Raw genomic sequence first — 23843 nt, 5'->3', positions numbered from 1 at the left:
TTTCATCTCATCTTAACAATGGATGCATAATTGTTATGACTGCCGTCGTGGGCTGGGGTTCTGACATGTAAATGTGAGTGTGCAGGTGCGCCTCCAGGAGTGGTGGAGCCCGAAGATGGTGTGCCCGGATTGGATGCTGCTCTGGAGGCGGAGTAGAAGACGGCGCGGTTGAAGACGGCAATCCATCCATCCTCGGTTTTACCCCAATCGGCTGGGGCTGCGTCATGCCCTGTGTTGCTTTGTGAATCCAGGAGGAAGTTGGGCACAGTTTTCTCATGTTTTGTTAGTCAGGAAGGTAAGTGATTGTTGTTTGGTTATTTTTCTCTGGGGCTAGGCAAGCAGTTGCTCCTCTGAGTTAGTTTCCTTTTCTTTGTTATTTTGGCGTGGGTCCACCCCAAAGCCTGAGTGACTCCAATGAAACCCATTTTTGTTTCGTTCCTGTAAATAAACCATTCCTTATTTTAACTGATGGTGCAATGTGCTGCTTGGGGTTGAACTGGGGGTGGATCATTCCTCTTGCTACGGTCGGGTCCCCTAGACCGGCCGTAACAATAATCTTTTCTCAAGGTTGTCGATAGTATGCTGCAGTCTAACTTGAACTCGTCTGCAGAAGTGTTTTTTCTTGGTCTTGTTAAAGGTAAACCTTGTTAGAGAAACCATAGTTGGCAAGCACAGCAGTAATGCATATCTTGTAGCTGATCACCAGGTTTGCACAGATCTTAAGAATGATTCTGGGAAACGCTCCAAATTCCTTAGTTGTCTTGGCTGCCACTTGACAGCTTAAAGCTTCAGCTCCCTCCACAGCTTTTCTATAGGACTGAGGTCTGACTTCTAGATAGACCTTTATGTGGTTCTTCTTTAGCCACTCCTTTGTTGGCTTAGTGGTGTGTTTTAGGTTACTGTCATGCTGGAGAACCCATCCATTGCCCATTTTCAGTATTCTGGCTCAGGTAATTTGTCCTGTACGCTTAGCACAAATACAGCCCCAGAGCATAATGGTTCTACCTCTGTGCTTGAGTGTGGGGATGATGCTCTTTGGATCATAAAAGCATTTATATTGCTTCATTTGACCACAGCACTTTATTCCAAACCTTCTCTGAATCATTTAGATGGTTACTGGCAAATTTAACACAGGCGACTGTGGCTCAAGAGATGGCAGTTCGTCTTGTAATCAGAAGGTTGCCAGTTCGAGCCCCAGCTCCGACAGTCTCGGTCGTGGTGTCCTTGGGCAAGACTACTGGTGGCGCCAGTGTCCGGCAGCCCTGCCTCTGTCAGTGCGCCCCAGGGCAGCTGTGGCTACAATGTAGCTTGCCACCACCAGTGTGTGAATGGGTGGATGACTGAATGTAGTGTAAAGCGCTTTGGGGTCCACAGGGACTAAGTAAAGCACTATACAAATACAGGCCATTTACCATTTTTTTATATACATGTGCCTTCTTGAGCAGGTGGACCTTGTGGGTCTTGTCGCTGCAAGATTTCAATCCATTATGGTTTTTTCATCATTTGTCTCTGCTGTAGTAAATAGACAAATATCCGAGTCGGCAAATAGGTTTGATAATAAATAATATCAACTCATTAATATACTGGCCTAAAATGTATAAGGGCATCTGCACCCAAAAGCCTGTATCAGGCCAGCTCTGATAAAATGTCCTTTATTTCAGGGTCACTGACTTTGTACAACACAAAAGACTGCAAGTATTTTAGTCTTATTGCTGCAGGGAAAACACTCAACATTGACAAACAGAATATGTTCCTGTTGCAGTGTGCTGATTTAAACGAATGAGATTTGAGTTTAATGGAGTATATAGTCACTGAACACTTTAGTCATTGTTTGTGTTTCCCAGATTTCTTTGAGTGTGGATTCTTCTGATTCCAAAAACAATCAACTGGAGAAGAGGCTTGCAGTTGCCCTTTACTGGGAGATGGAGCTTTTTTGTTTGTTTTATATATAGAAACAGGAAAACATGGAGTGGGCTTTGAGAAGAGTGAGTGAAATCATACGACCTCCAGGTATGTGAAATATATTACTTTAACTTATCGCCAACCATCAGATGTACTGCTCTTGTGTCACCCTGCAAATATTTGTTGGTTTCTAAAAGCACACTTAGATCAAGTGACAGGAGTTAAAACTTTGCGTGAACTCTGAACTCTTCTACAAGTACAACCTCTTCTACTTTTTCCAGATTATCTGTGATACAGATAAAAACATCAACATTACATAATCATACAATGCTGCTCTTAAAACTGGATTTTGCCACTACTTGAGTTGTGGAAACTTCTGGACCCCTGGAGATCTGTGACCCCTGGGCAGATTAATCTTTGGTAACTCAGACTTGATTGTAAGCTGAGAACAGGGAATCTCTGCCATATTAGGCATGGCAGTCAGTCTGCCCCAACTTACATTACTGTGTAAAAAGATGTATATAATGTATAGAACTAAACTTTAAGAGTAATTATTCCAAAACAATATATGTGGCTTGCTCAAACCACTTCTTTAAGCTCAAAGTAAAGCAGCACTCTTATGTCCTCTAAGGTCTACATGCCTCAGTGGATGCACCAACAGCACTTGATCATTTACACCTGGAACAAGGCTTATCAGTGACACTGCCATCTTTGGACCAACCCAGAGAGTCAGAAATCACACTGTGAATACGACCCATCATATCACATAATATCATTTTGTAGCTTTCTTACTTATTTCTTCCTCTTTCACCTCTCTCAAGCTGCTTCCACTTTTTTTTTTTTTATACAAATCTGTTTTTTCATCACTATTATACCCCAAATCCCTGCTGCTCCCCTCAAGCCCCCCCTTCTCTTGTTTTTCTCTACCCAGGGTAACAACAAGCACCGTAGAGTTCTGAAAATATTCTTCTTCTTTCTTCCCTCCTCTCAGTCTCTCTTTGTTTTCTTGTCTGTATTTCTGTGTACACAGAGTTCCTTTCTCATTGCATTGCTAATGTGTTCAGCATGAGTCAATTGATCCAAATATGGACTGAATCTATAAAAGTGACCAAAACAGCAAAATAAATGACTAAAATATAAAACCCAGTTACAGTCTTACTTCTTTTGGGAACATTACTTTCCCCCCAAACTAAACTGTGTTGTAATCCTTTACCAAACTGTTGAGAAGAGACATTCATTTATGTCTCACTATAAATAATTATGATACAAAAAGAATTTAGAGTTCTGGATATGGAAATGTTAAAATAAATGACATGTCAGTGACATGCCATCTATGTAATGAAGTTCCAGTAAAAAAAAACATGTGTTTTGTAGACTATGAGCTTCCATTGCTAGTCTTGCATCTTAGAATAGAACTTAACTGAACCAAATGCAAATGGTCATTTTTAATAGAATTCATCCCTCATACGGTTATTATAAAGGTGAGAACCTTAGCCATAAATCCAACCCAAGCTATTTTTGTAGCATGCTGTAAACACTTTAATTTCATGGACTTAAGTGTGACATTTTAACACTGGAGTCTGTGAGGTTTGATTCACTCTTGAAACAGCCACAAGTGGTCATTGGAGGAATTAGTTTTTGGCACTTGAATAACACAGTATGCTGTACCACAAGAAGGACAAAACATCAGCGGCTCAAAATCTCCTCTATGGAATACTAAAAGGTGTTAAAGGATTAACCTGACCTGCACAGCAAAAGTTCCCAAAACAATGGAGCAGAAGATTGGGTTAGAAAAAATGCCATCAAAAACATTTCTCTCTCCATGGATTTTGCGAGCATTGATCTCGTTGAAAAGCTGCATGAGGACAAAGGTGTTGAAGATAATGGTGTAGTGCTCAGAGGGCGGGGAGTGAAGCGGAGCATTACGACCACTGTCAATGTTGAACATTCGTTCGCCTGGAGAGCACAGAAAAAAAGAAGAAATAAAAGAACATTCAGACTTGGTCTTAGGGGTAAGATTATAGACAGGTTTAGGTTAGGGCTAGCATGGCCAATTAATTCGGGATGTTACCATGCTGCCAAAAAACAATTTTAAGTACATAAAGTCACAAAGAAAGGTGCAGTTGAGTGTGTTATATTATTCTAAAATTTTTCTAAGGTTTTCTTCCATATTGCCCAACCCTACTTCTGAACTCGCTAGTCCTCAGTGCAACACAATATTTTACCTCAATGATATAACACACTGTTGGCATTAAAGAAATTGTTCATATTTATTTGATAGATTCCAAACTGAGCATGTAAATGGGGAATTTTCTTCACACATAAAAGTTATGGAGTTCCACAGGGTTCTGTGCTGGGACTAATATTGTTTCACTTAGACAATATTATTAGAAAAAATTATAAATTTTCATTTTTTCTCCATGAAACCAGATGATACAAATCAGCTAGTAAAACTACAGGTATGTCTTAAAGCCCTAAATGCCTGAATTTACTTCTTTAAAAAACTGAATGGCAATGGGCCTAGAAAGAACAACCATGTATTAGCTTATGCAGTGGCTCCTTTTAAAATCCAGAATTGAATTTAAAATCCTTTTCCTCATAAAATTTTTTTTAACAAGTCATACTTTAAAGAACTCATAGTACATTATTATCCAATCAAAGCACTCAGAATGCACGCTTACTTGTAGTTCCTAGAATTTTTAAAAGTACAAAGGAAGACAGAGCCTTTAGTTTAGGCTCCTGTGGAATCCAGTTTGGATGTGGAAGAAATACACTCTCTCTAATTTTCTGATGAGAAACTTGCCTTTTTGATAAAAAGTTATTGTTAGGTGACATGATAGGTGTCCTTTGTGTCTTTCTGTTCTCTTCCCTTTCCCCTCACCCTTAACTGGCCATGGTAAATGATCGCCCCACCCTGACCCTGGTTCTTCAAGAGGTTTCTTCCCGTTAAAAGGCAGTTTTTCCTTCCCATCACATGTTTCCTAACAGGGGATCTTCTGACTGTTGCTATTTCTTTCTAATATTGTCGTACATATTAGCCTACAATACAAAGTGTTTTTAGGTGACTACTGTCGTATATTGGGAATATAGAAATAAAATGGAATTGAATTGATTAACCTCTTAAGCCCCAACACCCCCTGATACGGGGCCAAAAGGCAGGAGATCAGTTAGGCTTGGGGCTTAAGAGGTTAAGGTTAGCATAAAGGGAAGGAGAATACATTATACCCTTAAGTATCCTAAGCCTGTGTATCAACCAGTACTCAATCTGAGTATATAGCCTGTATGTGTGTTTATTTTTAAGTGTATTTCTGTACCTATGAACAGCAGGGTAAAGATGATGACCAGCTGGTACACTCCATGGCCCAGGATGTTCTTCATCATGGTCAGTGAAATGAGCGGGTTGTTCCGGCCATAAGGCTTTCGTAGCAACAGGGCCTCAGTGGGGGGCTCGGTAGCAAGGGCCAGAGAAGCAAACGTGTCCATGATCAGATTCACCCACAGCATCTGCACCGCCTTCAGGGGAGAGTCCTGCAGAGAGATTTGCAACCATGGGTTGGTATCACAAATCATGCATAAAGTTCTCCTGCAGTAATTTATTTCTTCTACAGTTGGAATTACTAATTATTTTATTAATTGTCTATGTGTGTCTGCGTGGTAAAAGTAATCTAAAAGTGACTGTAAGGTTGCTGAGGACAGACTGTCTGCAGTTAAATTAGTTTTGTATTTTCCATTTGTTTTTATTTAGTTTAACATTTTTATCTTCAGTTAATTTCAGAGTAGGTTTACTAATTTAACTTTTGTTTTTATATGTGTGTGTAGGTTCTCGGTCATTCTGTCATGAATCGCTGTACGGTAGGCAGGAGTTGGACCCAAAATGCAGGCACTCAGGCACGAGGTTTAAACACAAAGAACTCAGCTTTATTTGCTGGCAGGTGTTAGGATGCCTGGGTCGTTGACCCAGGGTTTTTGAGTTTATTATATTATTTATAATTTCTAATCTTGGGTTTCTTTGTTAGAGTTCTCTTTTATGGTTTATGTCTCTGTGCATCCTTAGTTGCTGTCTCCCCTGTCTGCGATATCCCCGTGTCCAGTCAGTGTCTGTGTCTGTCCTGGTCCCACATCTCTGTTCCCTCTGTTGCAGTGCCTGCGTGTGAGTCTGTGTCTTTAGTTCAGTCTGTGTTATGTTTCCTGTTTTATTTTGAAGGTCCATGTCTGATGTTAATGTATCTGGTTTCGCTTCCCCTTGTCTCGTTAGGCCTGATTTGCCCCAGCTGTGTTTCCCTCCTGTTACCCAATCCCTGATTGCTCCCTCTGTGTATTTAAGCCCCGTGTTTCTCTGTGTCCGTGTCGTGATCTACCCTCATTCATGCTGTGTGTTCTGCCCGCCTGCCCGCCTGCCCGCCTGCCTGCCTGCCTGCCTGCCTGCCTGCCTGCCTGCCTGCCTGCCCGCCTGCCCGCCCTGCACTTTGGGTCCTTTTCCTGCCTACACACAGCCGTAACTTGACAGCAGGAGAAAGTCATACAAAAGCAAACTAAACTAAACTGGAAACTCACAAACTAAACTCACAGTGAGACACAGGGATATCCTAAGGTAAGTTTTCTGTTCCACACTCGGAACAGAAAACGAAAGCAGTGCACAGTAAACACCGGAGCCCAAGAAAACAGCCCAAACACAGTTCAGTTCAGGGGGCCGACCGTGCGGACGGCTACGGCGTGGAAACAGTTCAGGCGGCCGACCGTGCGGACGGCCACGGCGGCGACTCAGACGAAGGAGATCTTGGGGAAGAGCCAGCCATGCAAGGTGTGGACGAGGAAGTGGCGAGTCAACCGCAGGACCAGACCAGACGGCAGCTTAGCAGCTGCGGGACCACACGGCAGCTTAGCAGCTGCGGGACCAGAGGAAGCTGAAGCTGACGCTGCAGATGAGGATGAAGACTCGGATGAGGCTGGACCAGACGTGGATGAAGACTCGGATGAGGCTGGACCAGACGTGGATGAAGACTCGGATGAGGCTGGACCAGACGTGGATGAAGACTCGGATGAGGCTGGACCAGACGTGGATGAAGCTGGACCAGGCGGTGGCGTCTTGGACCCTCCAGCGGAGACGAGGAGGTGCTGGCCGGGCTGACCAGAGCCGCCAGCGGAGACGAGGAGGTGCTGGCCGGGCTGACCTGAACCCCCAGCGGAGACGAGGTTCTCCTGAACCCCCAGCGGAGACGAGGAGTGGCTGGAGAGGTTCTCCTGAACCCCCAGCGGAGACGAGGAAGTGCTGGCCGGGCTCACCGGAACCCCCAGCGGAGACGAGGAAGAGCTGGCCGGGCTCACCGGAACCCCAAGCGGACGAGGTAGATGGCGGCGCGGGAGCCACAGAGTGCTTAATCTGCTCACTCGAGCCTCCAGCAGGAGCAGATGCAGGGCCAGAGGGTGTGGGGACCCCTGACTGAACATTAGGCTGACTAGGTGGGTGAGTGTGTGGCTGACCAGGGAACTGAATTGCTACAAGGGACTGAACTGAAGTCTGAACTGGCACAGGGGACTGAACTGAAGTCTGAACTGGCACAGGGGACTGAACTGGTAAATGGCCTGCATTTGTATAGCGCTTTACTCAGTCCCTAAGGACCCCAAAGCGCTTTACACTACATTCAGTCATTCACCCATTCACACACACATTCACACACTGGCAATGGCAAGCTATGCTGATGGCTGTAGTGATGGCTGTAGTGAGAGTGGTGAAAATGGAGTAGGTGGTGGAGTTGATGACTGCACAGGAAAATGAACTAGGGGTGACTGCACAGGAAACCGAACTAGAGGTATTAATGACGATTGGGGAGAAAGTGGAGCTGGTGGTTGAGTAGATGACTGAGCTGGAAACTGAGCGGCGACTGGGCGACAGACTCTACTGAAGGAGACTGAAGTGCTACGGGGAACTGAACTGGTGGCTGCTGAGCTGCAGGAGACTGAACTGGGGACTGTAGTGACGGTTGTGGTGACAGGGACACGGGAGACTGAGCTACAGGGAGTGGAGACACTGAAGACGGAGTTATGAGTAGCAGGGCTACAGGCTGTGCTGCGGGCAGCAGTGACGATGGTGGTGGAGGTGTAACGGGTGGAGGAGTGGCCGAATTGGTTGCGGGCCGGGCGGCTAATGGCTCAGCCACAGAGTGCATTAATGGCAGGGTTATAGGTTGAATGACTGACTGAGTAGCAGCCTGAATGGCTGAGTGTAGTGATGGTTGTGGTGGAAGAGAAGCAGCTGGTAGTGTGGATGATGGAGCTAAGGGCGACTGAGTGGCAGACCAAACTGATGACTGAAGCGATGGTAGAGGTGAAAATGGAGCTTGTGGTGGAGTTAATGACTGTGCTAGCGGGGACACAGGAGACGCAGCTAGCGGGGACACAGGAGACGCAGCTAGCGGGGACACAGGAGACGCAGCTAGCGGGGACACAGGAGACGCAGCTAGCGGGGACACAGGAGACGCAGCTAAGAGAGCTTCAGGAGGCTGGGCAGCTAAGTGAGCTTCAGGAGGCTGGGCAGATTCACATTACTATCCGTAGCACAAAACACAACCCCTGAATGAATAGTCCCACGGTTCGACACATAAAAAGAGAGTTTATGAGAGTGAGGAGAGAAAGTCAGGAGAGAATGGAGCCAGCTAAGAAGAGGAGGATGTCCTCCCCTGTGTGGGAACATTTTGATTTTATTCCTCCCAACAAGGTATGTAAATTTCTACAGAAGATGTATTTTCATAATACTGATGGTGCAATACAATTTATGTTAAGCGGCTTTACTTTTGTACAAGGTGAAGTGTTTGCTATGTGCCAGGGAGCTGGGATATAACAACAACACCTCCATGCTTAGGCACTACAGAGCTTTGCATGAGAATAAGGGGAACACCAATTGTGGAGCAAGACCAGATGAGCCATCAAATGCAATGATAATATAACATGCAGTAATGTTACTAAATGATATAACAATATTATACAGCTGTTATAAGTTACGTGCGTGATATTTATATTTGTGCTCTGTCTTTATTGTCTTTCCTCAGGAGAACAATCTCAAATAGATGAAGACCTGGTTAGCATGGTGATTGAGGACTCCCAGCCATTTAGCATTGTGGAGGACAAAGGATTTAAAAGATTTGTTAAATCATTAAATCCTAGCTATGTTCTCCCCACTAAAAAGGCCATAAAAGCAGTGAAAATTTAGTTTTTACAGAATAAAATGTGGGCAGGACTGAGGCTCAAAGCCTCAGTGTGTAGCTGTTCATACCTCAACGTTACAAAAGCACAACTACTGTCCACACCCCAACCACACCTCACCTCACAGTAAATGATCGTTTCCATTTTAAGCATTTCCAAATAATCATTTTCCATACTGCCAGTATAAATATACACAGTATACTGCCATCACTACAATATACATGTTTTACACACTCCTTTTGTTGTTGACATTTACAGGCTGTGTGCAAAAGGCCACACTCTTCAAATTCATGCAAACTAATATTTTTACGTCCAGTAGGTGTCCTACTAGAGCAAATGAAGCTTCAAGAAGCTTTGCGCTGGGGTGAACCAATTGGATGAAAAGCTTCAGTGCTTCATGAAGCTTCATCTGCCCATCACTAGTTTAAACACAAAGAACTCAGCTTTATTTGCTGGCAGGAGAAAGTCATACAAAAGCAAACTAAACTAAACTGGAAACTCACAAACTAAACTCACAGTGAGACTCAGAGAAACACAGGGTTTAAATACACTGGGAAGTAACGAGGTGAATGAGACACAGAGGGCACAGCTGGGAGAAATCAGGACTGACGAGACAAGCAAAGCAGGACGCATTCACATAAGACACGGACCATCAAAGTAAAACAGGAAGTATGACACAGAGACGCGAACTTGACACGGTGGAGACAGCAACTAAGAAACACAGAGACATAAACCATAAGGCAGAGGACTCTAAGAACCGAAAGACAGAGGGAAACTCAAACATGCAGACACAGACTTACACAGAACAGAGGGGACACAGAGAAACATGAATGGCAAGGGATCGAAACTAGAAACCATAGAATAACTCACACAAGTACAATAATACAAAAATCACAAAGAACTAAACATGCTGGGTCAGGAGACCCAGGACCCTGACACATTCAGGTCATGGTAATCTAAGGAGCTTGGAAAAAAAGCCAAGTCACTAAAAGAAATGTCCTTGGAATCCTAAGTTAAGTTTCAGTTGTATCCCTACAACTGAGGCAGTGGAGATGGTCAGAAAACGAGTACAGCAAGACAGCTCCTTAGAAAACAGAATCAGCTTCACCCCTGATCAGATGTGCACCTTGTTAGGCCTCTGGCTTACCACCACATATTTTAAACGCAATGCAGGTTTCTGTAGAGGAAAACCTAGATGTGCCATGGGCACATTCTTTACATGGAGGAAGGGGAAAGTAAAACTCTTGGCTCTTATAAAGGGACAGCACCTAGCCACTGGTACAGACACCAACTAGGGATGAACAGAATGACAAACAGTGCTGGGGAGTAACACAATACATGTACCGGCGTTACGTATTTAAAATACAAAATATGAGTAACTGTAGTGCGTTACAGTTACCGTTTAAATAGGTGATAATTAGAATACAGTTACTTTGTTGATATAAACGGTTTACACGGCAGTCTTTTCCTGTTTCATATGTTAGGCTCTTAGGCTCCCTCTTTAATTTTGGATTCTTAAACGCATTGCCGGAAACCCAAAGAAAACATGCGAGAGGCTCTAGTGTAAGCATCCTGTTAATGTTGGTGGCGTCAGTTATAAATGTGTCACTTCAGTCTCTTTGATGTACTATTGCTGTGTGATTTCTTACCATTACTGAAGGCTACTCGCCACCGAGCTAACATTGTTAGCTGGCGTTAGCTAAGGTCAGTTCACAGACTACAGACTGTTAGACTTGATGGACAGCATTAACAACCTGCTAGCTGCAAACAATCATGTGCAGTTCTGAAAGCAGACTGTGATGGCATGCCACACATGGTAAGCTCCACACCTCACCACCAGTTGATTCACCTTAGTTTAATTTACAGTCACTACTTTAAAATATTCTACTTATTGTTCAATATTGTTTCTTTATTAAATTTATTTATTTTTCCATCACACCTTCCAATGTTTATATGGCGTGCACACATATTAACCTTGCAAGGTCAAAGTTCTGTTTTATATTAATACATCTTTCTTTGTTTGAGTTACCTGGGGGTTGGCTTCTCCTCCTGTCTGGCAAAAGGTGTGCCTTACAGCCATTCCGATTCACTGTCCACCATGTACCAGGCAAGGAGAACCTTACTGCTGACTATCTCTCTCGCTGTTCCAGCAAAATTCGACTTATTGTTCAATATTGTTTCTTTATTAAATTTATTTATTTTTCCATCACACCTTCCAATGTTTATATGGCGTGCACACATATTAACCTTGCAAGGTCAAAGTTCTGTTTTATGTTATATTAATACAGCTTTCTTTGAGTTACCTGGGGGTTGGCTTCTCCTCCTGTCTGGCAAAGGGCTGGGAGACCTGAAGTACCACTGACAGCCTAATTGGATGGCACCACATGCTTCATTGCCTGGGGGGTGTTTCATATTTGTTTAATCGTTTTGTATTAGTTGCTTATATGGCAGCCATTTTGTTTTCCCCCGTGTGTGTCATTTGGTTTAGCTAAACCAGTATTTAAGTTCCCCTGTGTGTCATTTCAGCAGGTCAGTTTATCTTATGTTTGTTTGAGGTTTTGTTAATTATTATCTTGAGTTTCGTCTATTGAGTTGACCTCTTTTATTGGTCTGCCTGTTTAAGTTTTGGCTTTGTTAAATATATTTTCATATTTTTGGGTCAATAAAACCCCTTTTTGAATTAAAGCACCTGTGTCCTTTATGCTTTACTGCTTGGTCCCTGACAATTGGTGGCAGCAGTGGGATCATCCAGTATTGGACACAGGTCTCTTTTTCTTTTTTTTTTCTCTTCTGTTTTTCCCCATGAGGAAGAAGAATGCATCGTGGTGGCAAGAATGAAAAGAAAAAGGGATCTGCTCAGCAAACCTGCGAAGAGGAGGAAAATGGAGCCTCAGGAGTCACTGAAGTTGTGGAGAGAGTGGAAAAGGAGCCTACTTTGTCTGATCTAGTCAATATGCTACATGCTCACATGGAACAACAGGACGTCCGGGATGCAAAACAGAGTGAGTTAAATGCACGACAAGAACAGCAATTTAAAGCCTTTCAACATCAGTTTAGACTTCTGCAGTCAGAAATCCAAGTCAGAACATCACCATCAGATTCTGCAGAAGCTCGCTCTGAATCATTAGAGTCTGATATTCATCCTTCTTCCTCTGCTCAGCAGGCCCAGGCTGAACCAGTTATGACTAATTCCAATCCAGCCATTTCACCAGCATTTCAGTTTCCCCTACAAATAGAGGGCAGATTGGAAAGATTAACTGAAGCTGATGATATTGAACATTTCCTGATCACATTTGAATGTATGGCTACAGCTTATCGATGGCAGAAATCAGATTGGGTTTTTCGTTTGATACCCTTGCTTACTGGTAAAGCTAGAGGTGCCTATGTTCACATGGACATTGATGATTCATTAGACTATGATAAAGTGAAATCAGCTATTCTTTCAAAATATGACATTAACCCTGAAACGTATAGGCAAAGATTCAGATCCCTGGACGTTCAACCAGATGAAAGCCCTCATGAGCTATATGCGAGACTGAAGGAGCTTTATGGGAAATGGATCCAGCCAAAGGGTAAAACTATTCATGACATTGGTGAAACTATAATCTTGGAGCAGTTTCTCAGAATGTTATCTCCTGAGCTTCAGGTTTGGATCAGAGAACACAACCCTGGTTCAGCAATGGAAGCGGCTCGGTTAGCTGATGTTTTTGTTGCTGCCAGAAAGAAGGGGCAAGCATGGAGCCATAATGCATGGAAGGCATCGAGGGACACCCGGCAGATACCTCAGCAAAACCATCTGGATTCAGCAAATACAAGCACCAGTAAGACCCCTCAGTCTACCACTAGACCACCAAAGGCCTCCGGTAAGAAGCTCATTTGTTATCTTTGTGGATTAGAGGGCCATACGAAACCTATGTGCCCAAGAAATTCTGCTAAAATGGTGCAAATGTGCTTTGCCCCCTATTCTAATGCTGATCCTGAGCAGGAGAGTGACAAATCCATCAAAATGAGTCAGATTGAAGTGAATGGGGTTCTACTCAATGCCCTTCTTGACTCTGGCAGTTCTCGGTCTCTTATTCACTCAGATTTTGCCCCACCTAATATTGTTTGCACCAGTGATACAATTTCAATCTGTGTCCATGGAGATGAGAAAAGATATCCGACAGCTGACATCTACATTAAAGTTCAGGACCAGATGTATCTGCTGAATGTGGGTGTTGTGAACAGTTTGCCTTACTCTGCCGTGTTAGGGCGTGACCTTCCTGTGCTTTTTGATTTGTTGGAGTCTGAGCAGACTGAGGAGTGCAATGTAGCCGTTACCAGAGCTCAGGCTAAACAAGTCAGTACCCACTCTGAGACCCTGAGTGCCCTGCCTTTTTTTTAATGAGGAGTTTGAGACAACTGTGGTGAAGCCACGGAAGACCCGCAGACAAAGAAGGCAGGAGAAATTCAAATTTTCACCTGTGGATACACTAACAGACGCTGAGCCAACACCGTCACCCCTAGGGTTTAATATTCCAACTGAAATCGCTGAACTCCAAAAATCTGATCAATCTTTAATATCTCTTTTCCGGAAGGCCAAAGAAAAGGAACCTGGAGTGGAGCAGGTTCTTAACAGTGAGTACATCTTGCAAAATGACATTCTCTATCGTCAGCAGGGGTCGGTGCTGCAGCTGGTGGTTCCCCAGAAGGTGAGAAACGCCATTCTCACCTTAGGGCATCCTATTCCGTGGGCTGGCCACCTTGGTAAACACAAGACCACAGCTTGCATCAAACATAATTTCTACTGGCCCGGTCTTAGCAAAGATGTGGCTCAGTTTTGTAAAAGTTGCCCACAGTGTCAGATAACATCTGCTAAAATCCCCATAGAGCTCCACTCCAACCTCTCCCTGTCATCGGCACTCCTTTTGAGCGTCTTGGAATGGATATTGTAGGGCCTGTTGAGAGGAGCAAAGCAGGAAATCGTTACATGCTTGTTGTAACAGATTATGCCACAAAATATCCTGAGGTGTTCCCTTTAAAATCTATAAAGGCCAAGCCCATTGCATTTTGTTTAGTGCAGTTCTTTGCAAGAGTTGGGTTTCCACGAGAAATACTAACTGATCAAGGCACTAACTTCATGTCTACTTTGTTAAAGCAAGTTTATCAGTTGTTGGGTATCTGGAGTCTGAGAACTTCACCATACCACCCTCAAACTGATGGGCTGACAGAACGGTTTAACCAGACATTGAAACAGATGCTCAGGAAGTTTGTCAACGACAGTGGTAACGATTGGGATCAATGGCTGCCATATCTACTCTTTGCTTGTAGAGAAGTCCCCCAAGCCTCCACAGGTTTTTCCCCTTTTGAGCTGTTGTATGGTTATGAGGTTCGTGGCCCTCTAACTCTATTAAAGGAGATCTGGGAGTGAGACAAGGCGGAGGAGGGACCCAATAACATTTTGTCTTATGTCATTCAGATGAGAGAACGGTTAGAGAAAATGAGTGAACTTGCTCAATCACATATGGTGGAGGCCCAGCAGCAGCAGAAGTCTTGGTATGATAAATCTGCCCGTCAGTGTTCGTTTGAGCCAGGACAAAAGGTGCTCGTGCTCCTCCCCAGTGACAACAACAAATTGTTGGCAAAGTGGCAGGGGCCATTTGAAGTTATGAGGAAGCTGGGACCCACCACATATGAGGTGTCCACCCCAGGGCAGTTGCGCTCCAGCAAGGTCTTGCATATAAACCTTCTGAAGGAGTGGGTGGAGCGTATTGAACACAAGGCGGATGCAATGCTCATACAGCGAGTGCCTGAAGAAGATGAAGCAGATGAGCAATATCTACCACCTGCTGGCTCTCTAGATTATGATCTCAGCCATCTCCCAGAGGACAAGCAGCAGGTGAGAGAAATGTGTAAATCAGCGGTCTTTCAAGAGAATCCAGGGAGAACTGACATTGTCGAACATGATATTGTGGTACGAGAAGGTGCCTCTGTGAGACGATTAAGTTACAGGATCCCAGAACGTCTGCTGCCTTCATTGAAGAAGGAAATCGATTTGATGCTATCCCTAGGGATCATTGAAAGATCTAAGAGCGAATGGTGCAACCCTGTGGTCTTGGTACCCAAAAAGGATGAGAGTATGAGGTTCTGCATTGATTTCAGGTACCTGAACTCCATATCCATGTTTGACCCCTACCCAACACCAAGAATTGATGATCTACTTGAACGTCTGGGAAAAGCAAGGTACCTGACCACAATAGATCTGTGTAAGGGTTACTGGCAGGTCCCACTCACTCAACGGTCCAAAGAGTTCACGGCATTCAGAACACTATGGGGGCTTTTCCAATTTACAGTCTTGCCATTTGGATTACATGGAGCTCCAGCAACTTTCCAACGGCTAATGGATCAGGTATTACATGACTGCTCTGACTTTGCTGCTGCTTACTTGGATGATATTGTTATCCACAGCAACACCTGGGAGGAGCATATGGAACACCTGCGAACTGTTCTGGACCACCTGCACTCAGCTGGGTTGACGGTGAATCCGTCAAAGTGTGTTTTCGCCGCTGCTGAGACAGAATACCTGGGCCATGTCATCGGCAAGGGGGTTATCAGGCCACAGGTCAGCAAAATCGAGGCCATGGAATCATCCCCCCCTGCCCCAAACGAGGAAGCAGCTGAGATCCTTTTTGGGCATGGCAGGTTTCTACCGTCGTTTCATCCCTCAGTTCTCCAACAGGGCAGCTCTGCTCACAGACCTGACGGGATCACGTTCCCCCAATCACATCCAGTGGACAGAGGAGGTAGTGGCAGCATTTCATGACATCCAACAGTCACTAAGTAAGCAACCGGTTTTGTACAGTCCCAACTTTGATGAACCGTTCATATTACAGACTGATGCTTCAGATTGGGGCCTGGGAGCTGTCCTCCTTCAGGAAACCATGGGAGGCTGCCATCCAGTGGCTTACATCAGCCGGAAACTGTTTCCACGGGAAGTTCGGTATTCTACAGTAGAGAAGGAGACCTTAGCAATCAAGTGGGCCCTGGACTCCTTCCGCTACTATCTACTGGGAAGAGACTTCACCTTGGAAACTGATCACAAAGCACTCCAGTGGCTTGAGCAGATGAAGGACACAAATGGGCGAATTACCCGCTGGTACCTGGCCTTACAGCCATTCCGATTCACTGTCCACCATGTACCAGGCAAGGAGAACCTTACTGCTGACTATCTCTCTCGCTGTTCCAGCAAAATTCGACTTATTGTTCAATATTGTTTCTTTATTAAATTTATTTATTTTTCCATCACACCTTCCAATGTTTATATGGCGTGCACACATATTAACCTTGCAAGGTCAAAGTTCTGTTTTATGTTATATTAATACAGCTTTCTTTGAGTTACCTGGGGGTTGGCTTCTCCTCCTGTCTGGCAAAGGGCTGGGAGACCTGAAGTACCACTGACAGCCTAATTGGATGGCACCACATGCTTCATTGCCTGGGGGGTGTTTCATATTTGTTTAATCGTTTTGTATTAGTTGCTTATATGGCAGCCATTTTGTTTTCCCCCGTGTGTGTCATTTGGTTTAGCTAAACCAGTATTTAAGTTCCCCTGTGTGTCATTTCAGCAGGTCAGTTTATCTTATGTTTGTTTGAGGTTTTGTTAATTATTATCTTGAGTTTCGTCTATTGAGTTGACCTCTTGTGTGTGAGAGTGTGTGAGAGTGTGTGAGAGTGTGTGAGAGTGTGTGAGAGTGTGTGAGAGTGTGTGAGAGTGTGTGAGAGTGTGTGAGAGTGTGTGAGAGTGTGTGAGAGTGTGTGAGAGTGTGTGAGAGTGTGTGAGACCATTCTTTGAGAACTATCCTTCTTTCTAGTTATAGCACCTCTTCCATTGTGTCTGCCTGCAATGGCAGATCTAGAAAATTGTACTTTACATTGGGTGGGGGCAAATCAGTGGCACATACCTCTTAGTGAAGTATGTGGAAATCCGCCTGGTCTCCTCTGAGTTTCAGCCATGACTTAGGGACTGAAAGCAGCAGTTGCCCAGCTGACCGGAGGGAACTAGTGGTTACATAAGGCTTCAACAAATCTGACAAATAAACGGGTGCCAACCCATTTAAGGATTTAAAAAAACAATAAAAGAACTTTAAAACTGATCCTAACTTTGATTGGAAGCCAATGTAGAGAGGCCAAAACCGGAGTGATGTGGTCGAACTTTCTTCTACCAATTAAAAATCAAGCCGCAGCATTTTGAACTAATTGTAAGACCAGCCCCTATTAAAATGAAATTACAGTAATCCAGGCGTGAAGTAATAAAGGCATGAATTACAGTTTCTAAGTTACATTTGGAGAGAAAGGGCTTGACCTTTGATAGACGTCTGAGGTGGTAGAATGCTGATTTTACCACCCCATTCACGTGGTCATCAAAGGTAAGTGCAGAATCGATCTTTACTCCAAGATTTATGTTTGAACTCTTCAAATGAGAGGTCAGAACAGCGAAATCAACATCTGGAGGGTTGGAAAATTGATTTGGGCCAAGTAAAATCGCTTCCGTTTTACGATCGTTAAAATTAAAAAAAAAAAAAAAAAAAATTGCCATCCATGACTTAGGCAGTTAAGGAGAGGTTGAATTGGGAAGGTATCCGCATGACTAATAGGTAAATAATGCTGGCAGTCATCAGCATATAAATGAAATGACACATGTTTTCGGAAAATCACGCCAAGAGGGAGACGATATAGCCAAAATAAAAGATGCCCAAAAATAGATCCCTGCGGCACGTAGAGGGGCCACAGAGGATGAAGCCGACCCCAACATAACACGAAAACTTTTGTTAGACAGGTATGATTTAAACCACAACAGTGCCAAGTCAGAAATTCCCACACAATGGTGAAGGTGGGAGATCAATAGATTGTGATCCACTGTGTCGAAGGCAGCGGTCATGTCCAATAAGACCAGCACTGCATATTTACCACGATCAGCAGCTACCAGAACATCATTGATAACTCTTACAAGGGCTGTCTCCGTGCTGTGAAAAGGCTTAAAACCGGATTGAAAAATTTCAGACAACTGGAAGTCATTCAAGTAGTCCATCAGCTGAGTATAAACAATCCTTTCCAAGATCTTACTTAGAAAAGGAAGCTTAGAGATAGGTCTAAAATTTGACAAGACTGAGGTATCTAAGCCAGGTTTCCTAAGCAAGGGATGTATAACTGCGTGCTTAAACTCACTAGGTACTTGACCAGACAGAAGAGTAGTGTTAATAATGTTCAGAATGTGAGGTCCAATAATACGAAATACCTTTTGGAGAAAGCGGGGAGGAACAACATCATTCGGAGAACCACACGGTTTAGCATTTAACACCAGTTTCTCTAAATCAGGCAGAACAATTGGTAGGACGGCGGATAGCAAACATGAGCACGAAACATGCTTAGAAGGGTCGGCAATAGAAGGAGTTGGAGGTCTCATGCTTTCAACCTTGTCCACAAAGAAATTAATAAACTTATTACACAAAGCCTCAGAGGACGGCACGGAAGCATAGCAAGTACAGAATTTATAGTGTTATACAGAACACAAGGGCTATGCCAGTTTTCTTCTGAGTGGCTGCTACTCAAAAGAAAAAACAAACAAAAAAGAAAAACAAAATTAGGTGCACGGTGAAAACTAAATGTCTGAGATGACCTTTAGTACAAATGTACAAGTTACGTCTGACCCAAAAGCTCAGACTGCTTTCAAACACAGTTTCAGAGCATTTTTCTACTCTTGGCTACCAATCTCATTGTTTGCAACATTGGCGAAATTCAATATGAGCATCAAGATGCTTGAAAGCATGATAGTTCCTTCTTCGTAATTAAAGATTGTTAAAGTTGTTCATAATACAGAAATACAAACATGTAGTTACTGGGGGTGGGCTTAAAAAATCGATTTCCCCAAATCAAAACTATTTTAGTTTGAATAATGCGATATCGATTCATTAAATCCTGTATAAATGTATTTTGCCAGAAACACCAGAATCTCAGGTTAAAGCTGACAAAACTATTTCAACAACCATCAAACAGCTAAAACAGCAAATAAGAGCAGGTAAACAGATTCCGCAAAAAGATGTAAACACAAAGCGCGGATCTCGCTGTTCACCCGGTGGCACATACGCGACACACCATCGGGTGCCAAAAGTCGACATGTCACAGATTCTGAAACTGCAGGTTTTGTCACTCTCCCACCAAAATTCACTGAACCAGCAGCAATAGAAGATCAAAACTACGCTTCATGTTTGAAAAACATTAACATGATTTCTCTCTTGCTTTTGCTGTTCTGCTTCCACCAAGATAAAAATCATACTTCCTGCACAGCTATGTGTAGACCAGTTTACCATCAAAAATCTGTTTTCTGCATTATTCGTTTGCTTATCAAACACCAGTCTACGTTGTGCACAGCACTGTCGCCCGCTGTTTTTTTTTTATTCAAAAATGACCTCCAACTAGAAAGTCTAATTTCTGCTGTTCAATATCGAAAAAATTTTAGTTTTTACAAAATATGCCTAATTGCAAAATACTTACCTCTGCCTCTAATAAAACCCCTGCAAAAAGCCAGGCCAGGAAAATCTCCTTTATGTTTTTCTATGCTCTATGCTTTATCCTCAGTTACTTTGACACAATTTTGACTGTCTGAGTCAAAACTGAATCAAATCAAATCAGTTATAGAAATAGAAATCGATACCCAGCCCTAATAGCCCTATTACATAACTGTACATTTCCAAGTTGATCATCGTTACTTGTCAAACATATAGAAATGTTTCCAAGTGTCAGGACATCACTGCTTATATAAGCTTGGTGTACAAATGCATAAAAAAGCATTGTGCATTACGTTTGCCCTAGCAGGTATAAGTGAGCGACATTTACAGAAGTGATATCTGTGTGTGTGTAGGAAGGCACATGTGTCAGCATATATGTGTATTCATCTGTCTGTCTACCTGGGTGATACAGGCCCCGGTGAAGGCCACGATGACAGCCACTACGTTGACTGTGAGCTGGAACTGCAGAAACTTGGAGATGCTATCGTAGACGTTTCTTCCCCACATCACCGCCTTGACAATGCTGCTGAAGTTGTCATCAGTCAGGATAATGTCAGACGCCTCTTTAGCCACATCCGTCCCTGCGATACCCTGACAGAGATTGAGACAGAGTGAGGGGGAGTCAGAGACTCATGACATGATTCATGCAAGCATTCAAGCATCCAAATTACTTTGGAGTGCTACTGTCTCAATATCATGCTGTCCTGCCTCCAAGTGCTACCACTTGGCATGAGTAAGAGCTGTGGCCAAAATAAAATGCACACTACTCAAAACACTTGTTATTACAAAGTACAATGGAAAATACTCTGTCCTTTACAGATTTATAATAGATGTATTTTATACATCTTGAATCATAAAAAGATTTACTTCAAAAATACAGAATAAGAGACTGATTACTACAAAAAATGTCATGACAGAAGCACATTAATCTCAAATAAACACTAATGTTGAAGAGTATCTCAGGTTACCATGGCAAAGCCCACATCAGCCTTCTTCAAAGCTGGGCCGTCATTAGTTCCGTCTCCTGTTACTGCAACAACCTGCCTCTGTTCTACAACGCTGCTATCAATGATGCCTGGGTGCAAACACAAAGGAGGAAAAAAAACAGTTTTAATTGGCAGTGAATCGGTTTGTATATGAGTGTGTGTTTTGGTTTATGGACTCACCTTTAACCAAAGTGTGTTTATCAGTTGGTGAGGACCGAGCCAGCACGCGCAGTTTGGGCCAGATTTTATCGATACGCTCCTGTTCAATCTGTTAGTTTAAAACAAAGAAAAGCCATTAACTAGTCTCTGCTTTAACTACATGTCACTGTGGATTCAAAGCGTTAAACATGTTACAAAGGTGTGACTGACAGAAAAAAAATAATAAGGAGAAGAAGCACTTGATTCTTATATACTGCCCTCCCTCATTCAGTGTAACCATCCTGCACCCTTGTATAATGATCACTTACACACAGCATTTTTAAGTGTACATTTAAATTCATACTCCATAGAAAACTAGAGCCACAGCACTAATCAACAGCCATCTATCCCATTAAGCATTCTGCTATATTCAAAGTCTAAAGCTAAATAGGCGGGATAAAAGCATTGCCCATACAAATTTTGCCTTTTATTGTGTGCACTAACTACAGTGGATACAGCCATGCCAGAGGTAATCTGAACCTCTTTATACTGGTTGCAAACCCAAATAGCTTTCCTTTGATAATTTAACTGATTTTAGATGCCATCTTTGTGCAAGTGGACTATGAAAATAGAGTAGCTAATATTCTGTGTGCTGCATCCTGCATGCTCTGTCTAGGCATCTACCTCGCACAGTGTACTTCCTGTAATTAGAATGCATCTGACTCCTAGTGTGTTTCATTTTAGATTTGTGAATTATTTGTGATTTGTGAATAGTTTCTCCTCCTGTCATGGTTTGGCAGCCCTCACCAGTCGACTTTCACCCGATGTGTCTGTGTATTGTGTTTTGTTTTGGTCTTGGCTCCCCTCTGGTCCTCTATTTCCCTGTTTGTGTGTATTTGTTTTTGGACGTGTGTGTGTTTCCGGAAGTCCGGTTGCGAACGTCTGCAGACCCTGAAGATTTCCTGCACTGAAGTCAGCCACACCTACTGCTCATCAGTTCTCGCCAGCTGCAGCTGCTTGTCATTGCGGGCAGCCTCCCTACTTAACTGTGTGGCTGAGCTTCAGTCGATGCTGGATTGTTGAGTTTAGTTGTCAGTATAGCCCCGGCTCAATAGTGAAAACTTTGTGTGTATATCTGTGTGTTGCTCGCTAGACTAATCGTTGCGTCTTGTCTTGCCAGGATTTGAGATTGGAGCCCCTGTACAGATTGAAATTTGGAATTTCCCGATACACGCCACAGACATGAACACTGTGTGGGATTTGGGAGAAATCGCCACGGGGGCCACAGTGCGGGGATTGTCACATTGTTATTCACCTTTGTTCACTGTAAATAAATTCACTGTCTCTCTTTTGGAAAAGTCCTGTGTTTGGGTCGGATTCTTACCACAAATGTCACACCTCCCAAATGTCATAAATTGACTACAAATTTATGACAGAAAGTTTTTTAGAAAATTGAGCCACCTATGACTTGCATATCAGTTTATCAGCATATTTTACATATTGACATTAAATAAATACAAGCTTATATATAATAAATGTAACCAGGATTAAAAAGATGCATAAATAGTAAAAGATAAGTAAAGTCTGAGAATATAAATACCAAAGAGTAAAATTCATTTGTTCAACTTTCTTGTATATTAAAAAGATCAAAGTTCATGTAAAATGATTAAAAACATGTTTGCATTGTTTAAAATAAGTTATCTTTCTTTTATTGGGAATTGCTTGTGAGAACTGTAATTTCCTACGGGGATATGGTCTGTGAAGGTAACACAGGGTGGAGAAAGAAAAGGAGAAATAAAAAGACAATGCAAGGAGAGAGGGCGGTCTTGTTTTTATGTAATGTTAGTAAGTGTGTTTTGACTTTTCGTAAAGACAAGTCACAATGTCGATAAGCTAGTGACATTACACGTAAAGTTTCAGCGTGAGTCTGCTGGACTGTGTGTTTTGTTTCTTGTGGCCGCGCACGCATTGAGTTAAAGTGAGGCTAACCCAGCCGTTCGCTAATAAGGACTACTGTAGACTGCCGTTTCGCTAAAGTTGTGGAACGTAACAAGCTGCAGAGGATCGTTACTGAACTGGATAATGACGGACAGGCCCCAGATAGTCACTCAGAGTACCTCTGGCAACGTGGGAAGCTAAAACAGGTAGCTTGTGGAACACGTGGATAAGCTTCATTGATCCCAGAAAGAGAAGTTAATTTAAAAATATCGTACGAGAGTACACTAGAAAAAGAACCCAAAGCCCATTTATTTAATGGTATTGAGTAAATGAGGGCTACATAAAATGTTTTTGGGTTTCATAGAAGTATTAAAGGGGCAACACGCTAAAAAAAAAAAAAAAAAAAGTTAACCTACAGTAGCTAGTTTACATTTCTTAGTATTTTTTGCTACAAAGAGTATGGCAGACCACACCGGGCTTGCTGCAGAGCTGAAGAGTTGGTGTCGGGGTGAAGGTTTGGAGGAAGCTAAAGCACTCTTGGTTTTGGTTCCAGAAGAAGTGGAAATAGCCCAGATAGAAGAAACCTTGGAGACTATTAAGTGTCTAGGGTGAGTCCGGGTTAGAGGGCGCTTGTTCCACACCCCCTTGAGCTGCCTAATGGTTCTCTGCGAATGCAAACAAAGTATACCTAAAGATAATGCACCCAAAGAAGTGCTGGACCAGCACAGTAGTGAGAAATGGCCGATAGTGACTCTTAATGAATGTGCAGCTCCTGACGATTTTGCTGTGAAGTTGAAGAGTCTCTTAGACACTGAGGGTAGGACTATGGAAGACATATACAAAGCTTATTAATCAGCCTTGCTCCTCCGCAGTCCAGCTCTGATCCTTCCATAAACTCCACTGAGTCTGTCTTGCAAGCGGTTGGTGATTTTTTGGAGAAGGCACGTAAACCACAAGCTGAAGGTGGTTATTGGCGTTTGAGGCTGTTTTCAGGGAACTTGCCAGTTCCCCCTAGTGAAGACCCCTTTGACCATTGGCTTGAGCAGGCATGGCTCATGGTAGAGGAAAGGGACTGTACAGACAAGGAGAAGAGGCACAGGCTGATGGAAAGTTTAAAGGGGCCAGCGTTGGAGATTGC

At 43.2% G+C, this 23843-nt stretch overlaps 1 protein-coding gene across 2 annotated transcripts in view; it reads right to left on the bottom strand.

Moving 5' to 3' along the window:
* The window catches only part of atp2b3b (ATPase plasma membrane Ca2+ transporting 3b), an 86001-nt gene that overhangs the window by 16504 nt on the left and 45654 nt on the right, over positions 1–23843 (bottom strand). For both annotated transcript variants that reach the window (XM_084916942.1, XM_084916943.1), the window contains exons 18-22: positions 20810–20897; positions 20612–20718; positions 20043–20234; positions 5217–5430; positions 3647–3858 (exon numbers count right to left, since the gene is read on the bottom strand). In XM_084916942.1, the coding sequence (XP_084773068.1) occupies positions 3647–3858; positions 5217–5430; positions 20043–20234; positions 20612–20718; positions 20810–20897 (813 nt within the window). The remainder of the gene's footprint in view (positions 1–3646; positions 3859–5216; positions 5431–20042; positions 20235–20611; positions 20719–20809; positions 20898–23843) is intronic.

This window comes from Perissodus microlepis, chromosome 20 (assembly GCF_051167445.1).
Source record: "Perissodus microlepis isolate ML-2025 ecotype Zambia chromosome 20, ASM5116744v1, whole genome shotgun sequence".
Classification (NCBI taxonomy): domain Eukaryota; kingdom Metazoa; phylum Chordata; class Actinopteri; order Cichliformes; family Cichlidae; genus Perissodus; species Perissodus microlepis.
Note: the sequence above shows the minus strand (reverse complement) of the source record. Positions and strands in the feature narration are given on the sequence as shown.